The sequence below is a fragment of the Ambystoma mexicanum genome, chromosome 6p (genome assembly GCF_040938575.1).
Source record: "Ambystoma mexicanum isolate Mex_15411 chromosome 6p, UKY_AmexF1_1, whole genome shotgun sequence".
NCBI lineage: Eukaryota > Metazoa > Chordata > Amphibia > Caudata > Ambystomatidae > Ambystoma > Ambystoma mexicanum.
In genome coordinates, this window is record NC_090935.1 from 469821913 (window position 1) to 469836787 (window position 14875).

A 14875-nucleotide genomic window follows, 5' to 3' on the forward strand; every position below is an offset into this window, starting at 1 on the left:
TTCCCAGCCATTTTGCAGAGATGATAAAAACCTGCACAAATCACATGATAAACCAACCTGACATTATATAAACCATTCTAGTAATATGTTGAAGAAAAAAAGTTTGATTGCAGTTTTATTTTTCCTTGCTGAATTGAGCCTACAATACCAGCATGCAAAGTAATGTGAGCCTAAACAGATCACCTCTTGGTTTTACAACTGAACTATCAATACTTACATAATCACAATGAAAGACGCAAGATAGGATCACGTGTGCCATTGGTTCACACACACAGGCAGCTATATCCCCCTCCCCTTTTGTATTGTTCTGCTACAGTGCCTGGCTGATGAAGTGTGATAACCTCCACACCCCCAACCCCCACGGATAAATAGGAAGCCCATGCTGCGCTTTCTTAAATACATTTTTCCTGGCACAGAGTTTGCAGCAAAATAGATTCACAAGAGTGACAAATGTTTACTTTAAAGCTCACCATTTTAATATTTAACTATATTTTGCCATATCATTGCTCCGTGGTATTATTGATGGTTTGTCACCTTCTTTTTTTACCCTGACAGACGAAGACGCTGCCGTGCAAGCCCCCACCCTCCGACCCCCCACCTCCCAACCCTCCCCTTAGTCATTTCATGAAGCCATTTACCAAACTCGGCCTGTGGTGGGCTCCTAGAAATGAAATCTCTGGCTCCCCACACCTCTATCTGTGTCACGGTTCAACAGCTTTCACTTCCACCTCCCATACAGAATTTAAAAATCTCTCCAATTGAGGACTTTGCAATACAAGAGTGGGAGAATGCAACATTTCCTGGCTTAGCCAAAATAATGCGATTCTTGGCTTTGGCGGCAGAGGGCGCACCGTGCCATCCTTCGTCTGATTTCTTTGTGTTCTTTACTTTGGGCAATCCATTAAATCATGCGGGTGCCTGTCCTGGGGGCTGTGAAAGACTTGGGTGGAAGAGGCTGTCGTCAAGGACGGAACTGACAGTTATTGAAATTATATTTGACCTGTCCGTCCGGAGCAATCACAATACAGTTATATTAGGAGTTGTACTTAACATCACACGTTTAATTTCTAGTGTTATATTTTTTGTGACGAAGTTGGCTTCCTATGAAGGAAAAAAAAACAGGAAAGGGGTATTTGTGTTGCTGAATAACTATAATTCGAGCGGCAACGATACAGAACGGAGGATACATATAGGACGGAGTTTTTAATTCCTTTGTTCCAATGATAACTCACCTTTTTGACAAAACAGCGAAAGTTTGGTAATTCGTGCCCAGAAATAATAGAATAAACGTCCAAATGCTCTTCTTTAATTAATATGCAATTCGGCAAATTTTTAAATAAGTTTAGAAATTCACATGTATGGAAAGCGTGAGTTCGGCTGGAAAGGGTGGTGTAGGCAGTATCTGTTTTTTTTCGCAGCAAAGGGAATGAGTAGAATGGGGCAGTGGTGAGGAGACGGGTGGGTAAATTAGGGCTCATGCCCGTGTAGGTTAGAAACACGAAGAGCCCACTGGGAAGGCGGGGAGACATGGTGGGTAGTAGAGTGAAAGACACGGGACGTGGTTATGAAAAAGAGATGTGAGGAAATGATAAAAGGCAACCGGGCTCAAATACGGTTATGTGTGATGAGCCAGCCTGCAATGGGGGTAGAGGTAGCCGTGGGGAGGAAGGGGGCGGGGAGGGAGCGGCAGTGGCGAGCGGAGGAAGGGGGTGCAGGGCCAGCAGCAGCAGCAGCAAAAGAAGGGAGGGTGTGTGCAGTCAGCAGAGGAGGCGTGAACCCGGCCGCCTGCCCTGAAGTCGCACAGGAGGAGGCAGAGCAGGAGAGAGGCTCGGGGTTGGGACCCTCTCGCTCCACGGGAAGCCCACGCCCCCCACGGGGTGCTGCTGCTGCCCACCTTGGCTGGGGTGGCGCCTCCTCTGGAAGACAGCAGGGAGCCCAGGCTAAAGAGTAGAACCAGGAAAAGCTACTGGGAAAATAGAAAACAAGCCCTCGCTCGCGGGGCGGAGAGCTGCAGTCGGAGAAGGTGTCAGGGAGGACTGGGCGCCGGCTGGCGGGCCCGTCCCGTGGCAGGAACTTATGCCCGGGGGATTAAGCGAGTGCAGAGCTTTCCCTCGCCCCAGGCGGGGGTGACTCTAGCCCGCCCATCTCCGCACCCCACGCCGGCGCGGCCAGTCCCCGCCGTGCATACCGGCCTCTCCACTTCCTCCTGCATCCGGGACCGAGCGTCCCCCGCGGTAAAGCCCCATCACTTGCACCATTCGCGGGGCCTCTTCTACCCGCTCTCTCTCGCCGCCACCATGGCGCTCCAGGCCCGCGCCCTCTACGACTTCAGATCCGAGAACCCGGGCGAGATCTCCCTGCGGGAGTCGGAGCTGCTGAGCCTGTGCAGCGCGCAGGACATCGAGGGCTGGCTGGAGGGCGTCAACAGCCGCGGCCAGCGCGGCCTCTTCCCGGCCTCCTACGTGGAGGTGCTGCGGGCGGCCGAGCCGGCCCCTCCGCCCCCTCTCCCGCCGCCGGCGCCGGCCCCGGAGCCGCACTACCCGGCCCGCTATGCTAACCTGCCGGGCGGGGGCTTCTCCCCGGAGCCGCTGGCGCCCCCTCACCGGGACAGCGCGCTGCCGGGCGCCCTGGCCCTCATGCAGCAGCGGCTCTCGCAGTCCTACCCGCCGGCGGGCCCGCAGCAGCAGCCCCACTACCAGGCCAGCCAGGGCAGCGACGACGACTGGGACGACGAGTGGGACGACAGCTGCTCCACGGTGACCGACGAGTCCAGCACGCCGGGCTACCCGGACTACGAGGGCCACGGCCCGGCCCGCTACCGGCTCTCCACCCGCTCAGACGCCTCCTCGGTGCGCTCCGGGCTGCCGCAGGTGGCGGGGGGCGGCAAGGGCTCGGCCACGGTCAGCCGCAACCTGAACCGCTTCTCCACCTTCGTCAAGTCGGGCGGCGAGGCCTTCGTGCTGGGGGAGGCGGCGGGCTTCGTGAAGGACGGCGACAAGCTCTGCGTGGTGCTGGGCCCCCACGGGCCCGAGTGGCAGGAGAACCCCTACCCGTTCGCCTGCTCCATCGACGACCCCACCAAGCAGACCAAGTTCAAGGGCATGAAGAGCTACATCTCCTACAAGCTGGTGCCCACCCACACGGAGCGCCAAGTGCACCGGCGCTACAAGCACTTTGACTGGCTCTATGCCCGCCTGGTGGAGAAGTTCCCTGTCATCTCCGTGCCCCACATCCCGGAGAAGCAGGCCACGGGGCGCTTCGAAGAGGACTTCATTTCCAAGCGCCGGCGTGGTCTGTGTTGGTGGATGGACCACATGACTAGCCACCCGGTGTTGGCCCAGTGTGATGCCTTCCAGCACTTCTTGACCTGCACCGATGAGAAGGCCTGGAAGCAGGGCAAGCGCAAGTCCGAGAAGGATGAGATGGTGGGTGCCAACTTCTTCCTCACTATCAGCAACCCTCCGGGTGCCCTGGACCTGCCCGAAGTGGAAATCAAGATTGACGCCTTCAAGACCTTCACCAAGAGGATGGACGACGGCGTGCTGCAACTCAACCAAACAGTGGGCGAGTTTGCCCGCAAGCAGGTGACCGGCTTCAAGAAGGAGTACCAGCGGGTGGGGGGCTCTATCAAAGGGCTTAGCCAGGCCTTTGAGATGGACAACCAGGACTACTCAGGGGGACTCAATCAGGCCATTGCCTTCACCGGCGAGGCCTATGATGCTATTGGAGAACTTTTCGCTGAGCAGCCCCGGCAGGACCTCTACCCAATCTTGGATTTGTTGGCGCTTTATCAGGGACATTTGGCAAACTTTCCAGACATCATCCACGTACAGAAAGGTAACCTACATATATGACCAAAAATCCACGTTCTTACTAATGGTGTTTCTTCCTTTGTGCATACTGCCAGGTTCCGACCCTTCAGTAGGGCAATAAATGCATGCATCCACTCAATCGGGCAGGTTCCATTGACGCGGTCAAGGTTAAGTCAACCTATAGGGGTTATAACTTCTGATGTACAAGTTATGCTTCTCGTTGGAACCACAGGGAAATCTTTGGTGTGACTAATGGTAAATGATCTTATTAGCCTACCGTGTTTTTAATAGTTAATTCAAATAGCATTTATTGGGTGCTTATTTAATCAAAGACGTCAGTGTTTGTGGTGCAGATTCAGCAGTTTAATCCTGCTAGACCATGTATGTGCACCATGATGTTTTCCAAATACAATGGGTAAGCAAGTACAATCTTCTGTGGTAAGTGGTAGCCACTACTGCCTATTGTTTTGGTACTGTGTTATAGGCAGGTCCTGTAAGGTTTGCCAATGTTGCCCTGGATAACGGCCCATGCATTGAGCATGGCATTGGGAGGGCATACAAGGATGTGGTTCTAGCCTCCTATGTGCCTAGAAAGGATCCAAACCTGTTGAGAAGAGCCTTCCAAGAGTGATACCCGCAAAGGCAACCTACTTAATTAATTTAGAACTGCCCGTTTTATGCCGACTTAAGGCCCACACACCAACCGGCATTTCAACCATACCGTTTTTTCCTTTTGTGAAATCCTAGTCTCAATCAGCTCGCCTGCACCATTCCTAAACCTAACGGTCCCCTCTCCTTCACTATGTTGTCGCTCCAGTGATCCTCAACACAGTCTATGGTTTGACAGCGGATCAACTTCCCCCTATAGTCTGGCCCTGCTAAAATTCCTTAACAGCCCCTATTCGACTCTGGCCCTGTCTCACCTCAGCACTCCAAATATCTAACTCTTTCCTTTCTCCACACACCTTGTTTCTTGACCACACTTCCTGAGTTTCCAGCCTCTCTTGCTGTCACCACACTCTCACATTTTTGTGCTCCTTTTTTTTCATCCCTGTCTGGGAACCCCTTGACGGTTTCATGTTGGTGCAGGTGCAACTAGGCATCTGCTTTGGCTCCATGGGGACACGCAGGATCAAAGCCAGACCATACACTAAAGCCCTTAATGCCCTCTCCAACATGGGACTGTATGATTTGATATTTTTCGGCTTTCCAGTCTGGGAGTAATAGGGCATGCATATAGGCCCTTAATATTTGAACATGTCTTAATATTTACAAGCACTTCACTAATCTAATGCTTTCTTGGTGCTGAATTAGTTTCCAGCTCGCCATAATGACAGTGAAATCTAGGCACCGATTGCTGCATTTCTGAGCCTTAGCAGCCGGTAATCCTGCTTGCAGTATTTCGTCTCCCACTCACTGGTCCCCCGGCCTTCCTCCCAGTCCCTCATGAACTCGCTCAGGCCGCGATGAAAAGGAAGAAGAGACTACGTGTAGTCCCTTCTCCCGTTCCATGGCGGCCACATTTTTATTTACTTTTTTTTTCATTCGTTTTAATGGCTGCCATGGAAAGGGAGAAGGGACTATGTTTCCTGGTCCGCAACAGCCAAAGCATCTGGCAAACGAAAAAAAACACTATTAGTTGCCCGGTCTAACTGGCCTGGGTACTAACGGCAATAAGCCCCTCGCTGTGGGGGCATTACTGCATCCGGTAATGGCCATGGGGTCCATAGTTAACGACGGCACCAGAGGGATTACCGGACCTGTTAATGCCCCCACGGCTCAGGGCTTATTGCCTAATTATTACCCTACTCCATGGGACTTATTGTTTGGACCTGTAAGAATGCATGGAGTTGTCCTCTTGGGGGTTTGAACCTGCAAATGCTGGCTGCTCAAAGATACTGATGTGCCGTGGGAGCCGGTAGTAATGCAGGCAGGACACAGGTAAGGCTCAGGACACCCGCAGGTACAAAAGGAAGGCTTAATTATTAATTGCAGATCAAAGTAAGAAGATAAAAGCAGGAGAGATAGGCAGGCACATCCTCTCAGGTCGGGCTTGCATGCTGCTGTCCATAACTGCCACTTCTGGAACCCCAAAGTCACTGCCAGCTACACATTCCATTCACTCGCCATTCCACAAGCTATTGCGCGCGCACACACACAGATAAGATGCAGCATCACTGCACACCTCCCTTAAAAGGAAACGACCAAGATCAACAATCCCACTGTAAGAAAAGCTCTCTCTAACTAAACACAAACCAGTTAAGACAGGAAGATAAACATGTTGAGAAACTAAACACCTTATGCTAAGACCTACCACGTCACACCCTTAGGCCTGTCACACCTGAGAACATAACATCCACAAGAGGACAGGTATGTCGCTAAGGACGCTATCTACGACTAACATCCGCAAACTTCCAAATACAAAAACCTTGCTCCTTCCGCCTGGGTCTACCACCCCCAGGCCTAGGTCTGACACCCCTAGCACACCCTCACTCGAAGCAAAGACTCCGTCACTATAAAGAGCAACCATACTAGCATTGGGACTTCCCGTCAAATGACCAACAAAACACACAAACTCGAATGCACCACTGTGACAACTGCCGACCACTTAAACATCCAATATCTAACGCACCTAAAACATCCAGTACCACTGCTCTCCAGAAATGTACAATAAAAAGGCAGACGCACGATAGGAAAGTGACAAACTAGACAAAGAACACACAAAACCCACGCACCCACAGGAGTGGTGCGCCACAGTACCCACAAGCAGAGGTAGGCATGTTATGCAAGAAACCTAACGCAACATTACACAAATATGGGATAGCTACCCCCAAAAATGTGCATCACAATAGTGAGAATTGAACATAGTCGCCAAATGATGGCCTTGGGAGCCTCAATGAATGCAGGCAGGACACAGGTGAAGCTCGGGACACCAGCCGGTACAAAAGGAGGGTTTCTTTATTAGTTGTAGGTCAAAGTAAGAAGATACAAGCAGGAGAGATAGGCAGGCACGTCCTCTCAGGCTGGGCTCCACTGCTGCTCTCCATAACTGCCACTTCTGGAACCCCAAAGTCCCTGGCAGCTCCACATTCCATTCACTCACTCACCCTTCCACAAGCTATTCGCTCACTGAGCTCTCGTACTTTACAGCTGAATCTAAGAACTCTGCTTGTTTTTACACGCCTTAAGGTAGCAGTAACTGCCAATGATTCCTGCCAGAGAGAACTTCCAGGGCAGCAGTCCACACCACTGAGTGTGGCTGAGGATAATTTGAGGGGTAAGTTCCGGCAGCTTGTGGATGCTGCTACAGCACGCCTGACATGCAGGGCCGAACAGACATCATGTGGGGTGCCTCCCTTCAGTACTATCCACTGGCTCTGTGTGAAGCAGGATGGCTTACACGTTATGACTTTTACAATGAATGTCACCTGGCTTAAGAGATAGAGAAACTGTTTCGCTTTGTCCATAGAAGCCCAGAAGAACGGGCGTTCACTTTTTTAGGTCATCCTTTAGGATGGGAAAATTGTAGCAAACATGACAGTTGTACCTGTAAAATGAAAGCCTTTCCTTAACTAAAGCATAGTTTCAAGAAAGCGGGTTCTTAATTTCATGAGCCTTATGATGCTCGCGGGCATTTGACAACTTGAAAGTACCAAATGTCCGTGAATCTGTTTTGGAATAGATCTACACATGCAGTGTAATACAGCGTTTATTTTTCATGAGTGGGCGAGAGGGACCAGCATTTGCAAGAGGCGATCACTAGAGTGAGTCTTGATGCACCCCACGCCCTCAACTTTAGCAACAGTTATCCTTTTACCCTGGTGCGCTTGCATGCTTCTCTCCCACCCCCCCCCCCCCATCACGTCCAGTTTCACTTCCTTTATGGCACAGTGAAAAGATGACCGAAGGCTTGTCTTAAACTTGTACACTTGCCAGGTTCTGCTTCATAGTTAAGCCCCTAGGCCCATGGCAGAGCTCCACCTGCATTTGTCTGCGCCATTATTGGCCATGTAATGAGCATGGTGGAAAGGTTTCAGGGACACCTCCCCACCCCCTTCTGCTCAGCCAATTGGGCACCCCTCGTTTCATCAGTACCCTTCAATTTCCGTATAATTTCAGCATCAGTCAATTTGACTTTCTGAGCCACTTTTTTGCCACATGTTGTGCACCTGAATTCTGTCTGTCACAGGTTGTGCTTTGGGACCAAAATTTGTTTACGGGAGTTGGTTTGAGAACTGGGCTCATTTCATGTAACAATAATTTGTATTAAGGAATTGTCATATCCTAGCAGGCAGCCAATGCAGAGCCTCTAAGGTTTCACACCCACTGCTCTTCGCTGCAGGGTTAAGTCACATCCGGCTGCTTTCCACTTCAGGGGTCCCTCACATGTTGCTGTTCTCCACTGCAGGGGTCCCTCACATGTTGCTGTTCTCCACTGCAGGGTCCCTCACATGTTGCTGTTCTCCACTGCAGGGGTCCCTCACATGTTGCTGCTCCTCTCTGGGGATACATGACGCCCTGCGGCTCCTCCTCGCTGCAGGAATCCATTGCACCCTTCTCCTCTTCGCTGCAGGGATCCATCACACCCTGCTGCTCCTCTCCACTGTACAGATCCAAATTATGATCTGATGAGCAGGAGCTAAATGCCGATGTGAGGAAGGGGGAGCTATTGGGTTCTGCCCATCTAACTGACGTACAAGCTGCAGCTACTAGCCTTTTTCTATTGCATAACAAATTGTATTTTGATGTCTTCTTCTCAACCGAATTAACAAGGAGAGTCGTGTGAGTCTCTCTGCCAGACATTAGTCCTGGTTGCGAGAGCCTTACCCGGAATCTTTAGCTCACTATCTTTCACAGAGGAGAAATATCCAAAACCTATCAGTCTTGTCCTACACTGGGGCAGTCCAGCACCGAAATGCGAGGCAATTCTCCTCTTCTTAGAGAGGCACAGCTCCATCCTACTGATGAGGTCCAACCAGACCGAAACACGTGTCTGGGTTTGTTGTTGGTACTCTCATTCAGAGGAGAATTGCCTAGCATGTTGGTGCTGGACTGCCCCAGGGCAAAACAAAAGACGGATATGTTTCGGCTATTTCCCCTCTGTGAAAGATAGTGAGCTAAAGACTTTGGGTAAGGCTCTTGCAACCAGGACTAATGTCTGGCAGAGGGACTCCCAGGCCCCCCACCCCACTTGTTTATTTGCATTCTTCTTGATCGATACACCTCCACGACTCCTACCATACTTTAAGACACCAATTGGCTGAGGAGTCAAACGTAGCTGCTGGTAATGCACCATGATCGTCTACGTTACTAGCATGTCTTAGACGGCTTTCAGCCGTTTTGACATCTGCATCAATCGGATAATGTGATCTGCATCATGCACTTAATTGGTTACCTTCCCTCTATGAGTATGTAACCTTTGGCTTCCCTGATGTTTTTCAACTCCCATCAGTCATAGCTAACATATCCAATGATGAGGCATTATTAATCGTAGTCCCAAACCATCTGGAGAGCTGCACCCCAATGTTTAGGTATTGGCAACACCTATTGTTCCCAGAAATTATTCATGTAGATAGTTGTCAATGACCAATGTGTGTGAATGAGCACCTGCCCTGTTGATGCCAGGATTCTCTCCTTGTGTATTTTTGTGGCATTCTCACTTGCTAAAAGGTGTGCATTGGAGGCCTTTTCTGGTTTTGAGAAAAGTGTATTTTTTTCTATTTTTGTAGTGTGTTTTTGTGTTATTTTGATTGGTATCACTTTTAATGACACAAGCAACATAGATGTCCTTTTGGTGACGACATGACGTTTATTAGGGCATTTAAAGCTGCTCTTGGTATGTTTCATGTGACAGGCCATCACCCATTGGCTTGGCCAATGCATGCTTTTATAAGTGGTGATCCGGTTGTGATTTGTTGTTTATTGAGGATGAGTGTGCCTGCCTCACTTGTATTAGATTCGATTTGAGTGAGAGCGGCTGCTCTGCCTTGTTAAGTGTGCAGGTCTTTAGATGCATGTGACATGTCAAGCAAGCAGTGATTCGGCTGTAATGACAAGGACGTGGAGCCAGGCACATAATTTTGTGTAGAGTTTTTCTTTTGCATCTTACTATTTCTGGCTACGATGTTTAGCAAGGAGTATAGCCCAAACACAACACACTCGTGTTAGCTGCAAGATGGTTGTGTGTGTCCATACCTCTGGCAGGTGGAGTTGGCCACCTACCCCCCCCCCCCCCGAGGATAACTGAATACCACATTGTGGTTAATAATGAGTGTAAAAACTAGCATTGGTTGCCGGGCGCTGTGAAACTGGAGCCACTGTGATGGCAGCTCTATAGAAAAGACCAGAATTATGATGATCACACCGGCGATTGTCCGCATTCTCCAGAGAGCTTATTGGGTAAGTTCGCTGCTTGGATCCCAGCTTGGTGGCCATCTTTTACCTGGCGAGGGGAATGCTGGGCAGCAGGCACAGTGCTACTTGCTGCGTTCCGCTTCCCCAGGGGATTCTCTTTTCTATCGCCGCCCTGCTGGTGCGAAACGAGGATTTGCTGTACGTGCACAGTGTGTTCTTGTGTTTGCTGTGTCACGTGTAGTTTTAATAGCCTGCGCCTGATGGAGCGAAGTTTGTCAGATGCCCTTCTATTACTTGGCCACACTGCCCCTGCTGCTCGGGAGCCCCCAGCGCTGTGAGCCTCTAGAAGAACCGTTTCGAAGACTGTGCCTGGTATAGAGTGGACTGAGTGCTCCCGAGACTAGTGACCGCTGTTGCACTGTCAGTAAAATCATCATACCTGTCCTTTCATTTGCTGCTGTCGCGTGCCAACACCACGTGCCCTCAGATTATTTTCTCGATAGCAGGGCGAATCATAAACTGTTGAATACGGATTTTCCAAAGCAGGACTCCATGGCCTTGAGCGTGAGTTCAGAGCTGCGTGCTTGCGGCCCTGCGCCCGTAAAACGCTGCCGATAATTCGTCCCACATGCGTGGAGTGTAAGGCAAGCCCGGGCCTGCCGGTAGGTTCATGCCTGCCTGGGTTTCATTAGGAGCTGTTTGTTTCCCTTCGTCAGCGGCGTGTTTCTCCTCTTTGTTCTTCGGTGTCGCTGAGCAGCGCGGCTCTCCGCCAGACTGCTGCTGCTGCTGACGGAACTGCGTTTCCAAGGAAGAGTCAGCAAATCGGGCTGCGTGCAAGCAAGCTGCCCCATCACCCCCATGTGAACTCGCCCTGGAGCGGGGGGGAGGGGGGGAAACTCGGCCCCTCTTTCAAATATATTTTTTAACTTGGCCTTTTTGACCCCATCTTTTTCCTCCCCCGCACCTCACCCTTCTTTTTCAGAATACAGTAATTTGAAGATACTCGACAGCCCTATTGCTTGGTGGTATGTGTATTTGTTGCGAAGCTTGGTCCTACCTCTGCACCTCTCACTGTGGCCACTCACACTCTTGCAGCAGTAACGCTGCACATCAAATATACAATATAGTTTTTCAAACGCAAGTGCTTTTCGCCAGGAATGCATGAAAGTAGGCAGGCTCCAGAAAAGGCGGATTGGGCTAAATTATCAGTCTTAAACACATTGGCAAAGTTACCCGAGTCGTGTTTGGTGCCGCTACTTTCCTAAGCTTCATATTTTCATAGTCGAAATTTCATGAATATATATATTTTTTAAATATCCTAGAATGCAAATGTAGTGCTACCTACAGTGTTTACCCTGCAGGGGATCTTGGTCCCGTCATAAGATTTGATTGTTCTTAAGTAGTGTAGGAACGGAACCCTACTTAACCAGATTAGGGGTTGTGTATAATGAACTAGTGAGATCATTCATGGACTGGACTATTGGGACCAACACCAAGAGATTGTGCATCGACTTTTGGACACAATTCTTTCATCTCGATGCTATTCTGTCCATAAACCAAGAAAATATTCCTAACCAGTGAGCTCCCTGGACAGAAGTTCCTAATATTTCTAAATATTCCTGTTAGTGATTTTATTAAATACTAACTGTCTAATGATGTGAGAGGAGAACATTCATTAACTTTATTTGATGGTGTAAAGTGTCAAACCCTGCATAGTACATTCATGAGCATGCCATACAAGCGAGCAAAACCTATGGGGGGAGGGAAGAGAAAGAAGTCCCAGAGTTACAAGAGAAGAATCGCCTTAGGAGTGGCTTAAAGGCGTTTCTAGCACATGGCATGTTGCGCAACAGGCTGATTGTACAATCAGTTGGCTAAAGTCAACATTGCTGCAAAACATTTCACTTCCAACACATGATTCACATGATTAAATCCCCAAGTGCAGTTGTGACCTACAAAACAGAGGTATCCGCATTTCCTTCAGCGTATGTTGAATGTCACATGATGAGAGAAGATAATCTCGCATATAAAAGTGCCCTCTTGAGGCGTGCAGCTCGTGTCAGACTGTTAACATGTAACCAAAGGAGACCATAGGCGGTGAAGTGGCCTAAAGTCGCCATCCAGTGTAGAGACCAATCGCTAAACATTGACTGACGTGCACTTTTCCACTTACAAGGATGGAAATATCCTGCTTTCTGGCATCGTGTGTTTTCACTGAGGAATACATAGCCAAACCTCGTCCTCCTTCCTGTGTGTGGGGGAATGGAAGCGTGCATGTATTGCTGCTGCATGCCAGCCCATGGAATGTTCTCTGAGTGTCAGTCGGAGCCTCCAACTTTCTCATGGTGTTGCCTACCCGGTGTGTCGTTCCTCTGTATACTCGTCTGCTTATCTGAGTCTTTCTGGGCTTTAATAAAGGACACTTACCTGCCACCTGTCATCCTTGACCTCGGGACATATCGATTATTACAACATTATAGGAAGAAGAGACCAATTTCAACCCTATTCCAGCCACATTGGAATAAGAGGTGTACAATGATGCTATTCTACCCCATGACAGGACTGAATCTTGCTGTTACACATTGTGGGAGGTGGTCACTATGGGCTCGCAATCGGTTGTGTGATACCCTTCTCTACGCGACTCCCGAGAATCCTTCTCAAGATGACTTCCGTTCTGAAAGAAGCGGTCTAGACTCTTCACGTTTCTCCGAGACGTTCCGGCTTGCTCACGTGATCCTTTATCAAACACGGAAGCCGGCAACTCCTTGCGTCGCTTCTGTTTTCTACAGACGCTCTGTGAGTTCGCCTCTAGGGATTTCAAAATCTCTGCCTCTACCATTTGACTTTCGACTAACCCTGTAACCTTTTTGTCTCTCAAGCTCTCATCTCCAGACTGTCGCTCCCATTCCGGTCTCGCTATCTCTCGGGATTTCTCATCACGCCCAGATATCCATCGGCGTCACGATTACGCCAACCCTGCTTTCATCCTTGCTAAAACACCCAATAGCTGTAAGTGACATTAACTCGGAATTCCGTTCCGTCTCTCCCGATTCAGATTCTGACCCAAGTATTATTTCTTTTAGAGCTCTCATCTCCCGATCTCTTCTCCTTCGAAGCCCTAAATCAATCATCCTCTCCTTCATTCCCTGGTGAGAACCCTTTTACTGTGCCATTTAATTTCCACTTCCCATTCCCTTCTTTACACTACTACTCTGATCATTTTCCTTTTGTTCATCCAGACAAAGCCTTCCTGCCCACAGCCACTCGTAGAAAACATTCATCAACCATCCGGATCCACAACACTTCCAGATTCTACCAGGGTTTTCTTCCCCATCGAGGGTTTCCCTGGCTACCCTGTTCTCTCCCCTGGTTAATCCCACTCCGGGTCGGAGAGGACAGGGCTGTCCAAGGGTAGCTTTCACAGCTGCACTTGGTTGTTTCCTGGCGGTCTACTCGATCTGTCAAGGTGAGATTATTCACATTTTGCTAATTATTGTGGGAAACAGTATCGACATTACTGTCGTAATTCCAGTAAATATCACTTGCCGTCTTTTTAGCAGTGGCTTTCTGTAAAGTGAGAGGGGCGCTCAGTGCTGTAAGATGAGGGATTGTGTGACTGGGAGGTTTAACGCCACTATTGATGAGAAGCTCTTATTCAAGGGATTGGAATAAGATGGAATAACCAAGCTACAAAACCATTATATTAAAAAAAAGACATTATTATTGGGCCGATCTGTTGAGGCCACACCTCGATGCAGCGTGGCCTAGTTGTAGATGTTTTAACCTAGGACCATGATTTCTGATCCCAGCTTCCCCACTTGCTAAAACTGTGTGATTCTGCGCAAGTCAGTAAAGCTTCCGTTGCCTAAATTCGCATATCTGTACTCACTGGGAGCTCTTAAGAAACGAGATGTGCATCCGAACTAGGTATTGTAGCATCAATGGGCTAATTCTGTTCTCAGCTGGACTTGCCTTGCTGTAACCTTATGGAAATCTTTTGGCTCCATTTTAACTAGGCCAGTGTAATCTCACATTCTTGGGGGAAAGGTCAGTATTTTCTCCTCGGATTATCGTGTGGCGGTGGATGTGCTCATCCAGGGCTTTCGTTTCCCCTCCTGGGAAAGCCCTTTAAGACACTGGTAGCAAATGCGTCTCTCTCTCTTTGGTCGTGCCCGCGTATGCCTGCCTGTTTAAATGAACTCGCTAATGTAAAGGTGGGAGAGAGGGCGTCTGTTCACTACGAAAACAGTGCAATCGGGGCATGCGGGAGTCCAAAGGTGCCGCTACGAGGGCCACTTCTCTAAAAGTCAGAGATTCCCTCTGTTTGAATGAAAGACTAATAATACAAGTACATATTTCTAGAGCCTACAATTTGCCAACGCTGCTACTGCGCAAATCTGTGAGGGGGTATCATAATCGTCATTCCAAAAAAAATATTTTTTAAACATAGCGCTTCATGCTGGAGTTCTTCCACTTCTAACTGTTAATATCTGAATGGTTTTACTTTTGGAGGACGAAGAGCTGAGTAGACCCTGCTGGGGTTCACACTCGCTAGGTGAAGGTGTGCTCCAAGTGAGGGGCAAACGCTTAACCAAGGCGCTAATTGTGTACATGCTTTAGCCATCTTGAGCAAGTCAATGCAGAAGACTCCACATTCATCCTTCAGTCGCCTCTATTTTGGAAAACCCCTCTATTCGTAGCTGCCCTCC

At 49.3% G+C, this 14875-nt stretch overlaps 1 protein-coding gene across 1 annotated transcript in view; it reads left to right on the plus strand.

The window, feature by feature from the left end:
* The first annotated feature begins 1729 nt into the window (after nt 1–1729).
* Nucleotides 1730–14875, plus strand: part of SNX18 (sorting nexin 18) — a 162020-nt gene continuing 148874 nt past the window's right edge. The window contains exon 1 of the mRNA XM_069627267.1: nt 1730–3837. Coding sequence (XP_069483368.1) covers nt 2298–3837 — 1540 coding nt within the window. The 5' untranslated portion in view covers nt 1730–2297. The remainder of the gene's footprint in view (nt 3838–14875) is intronic.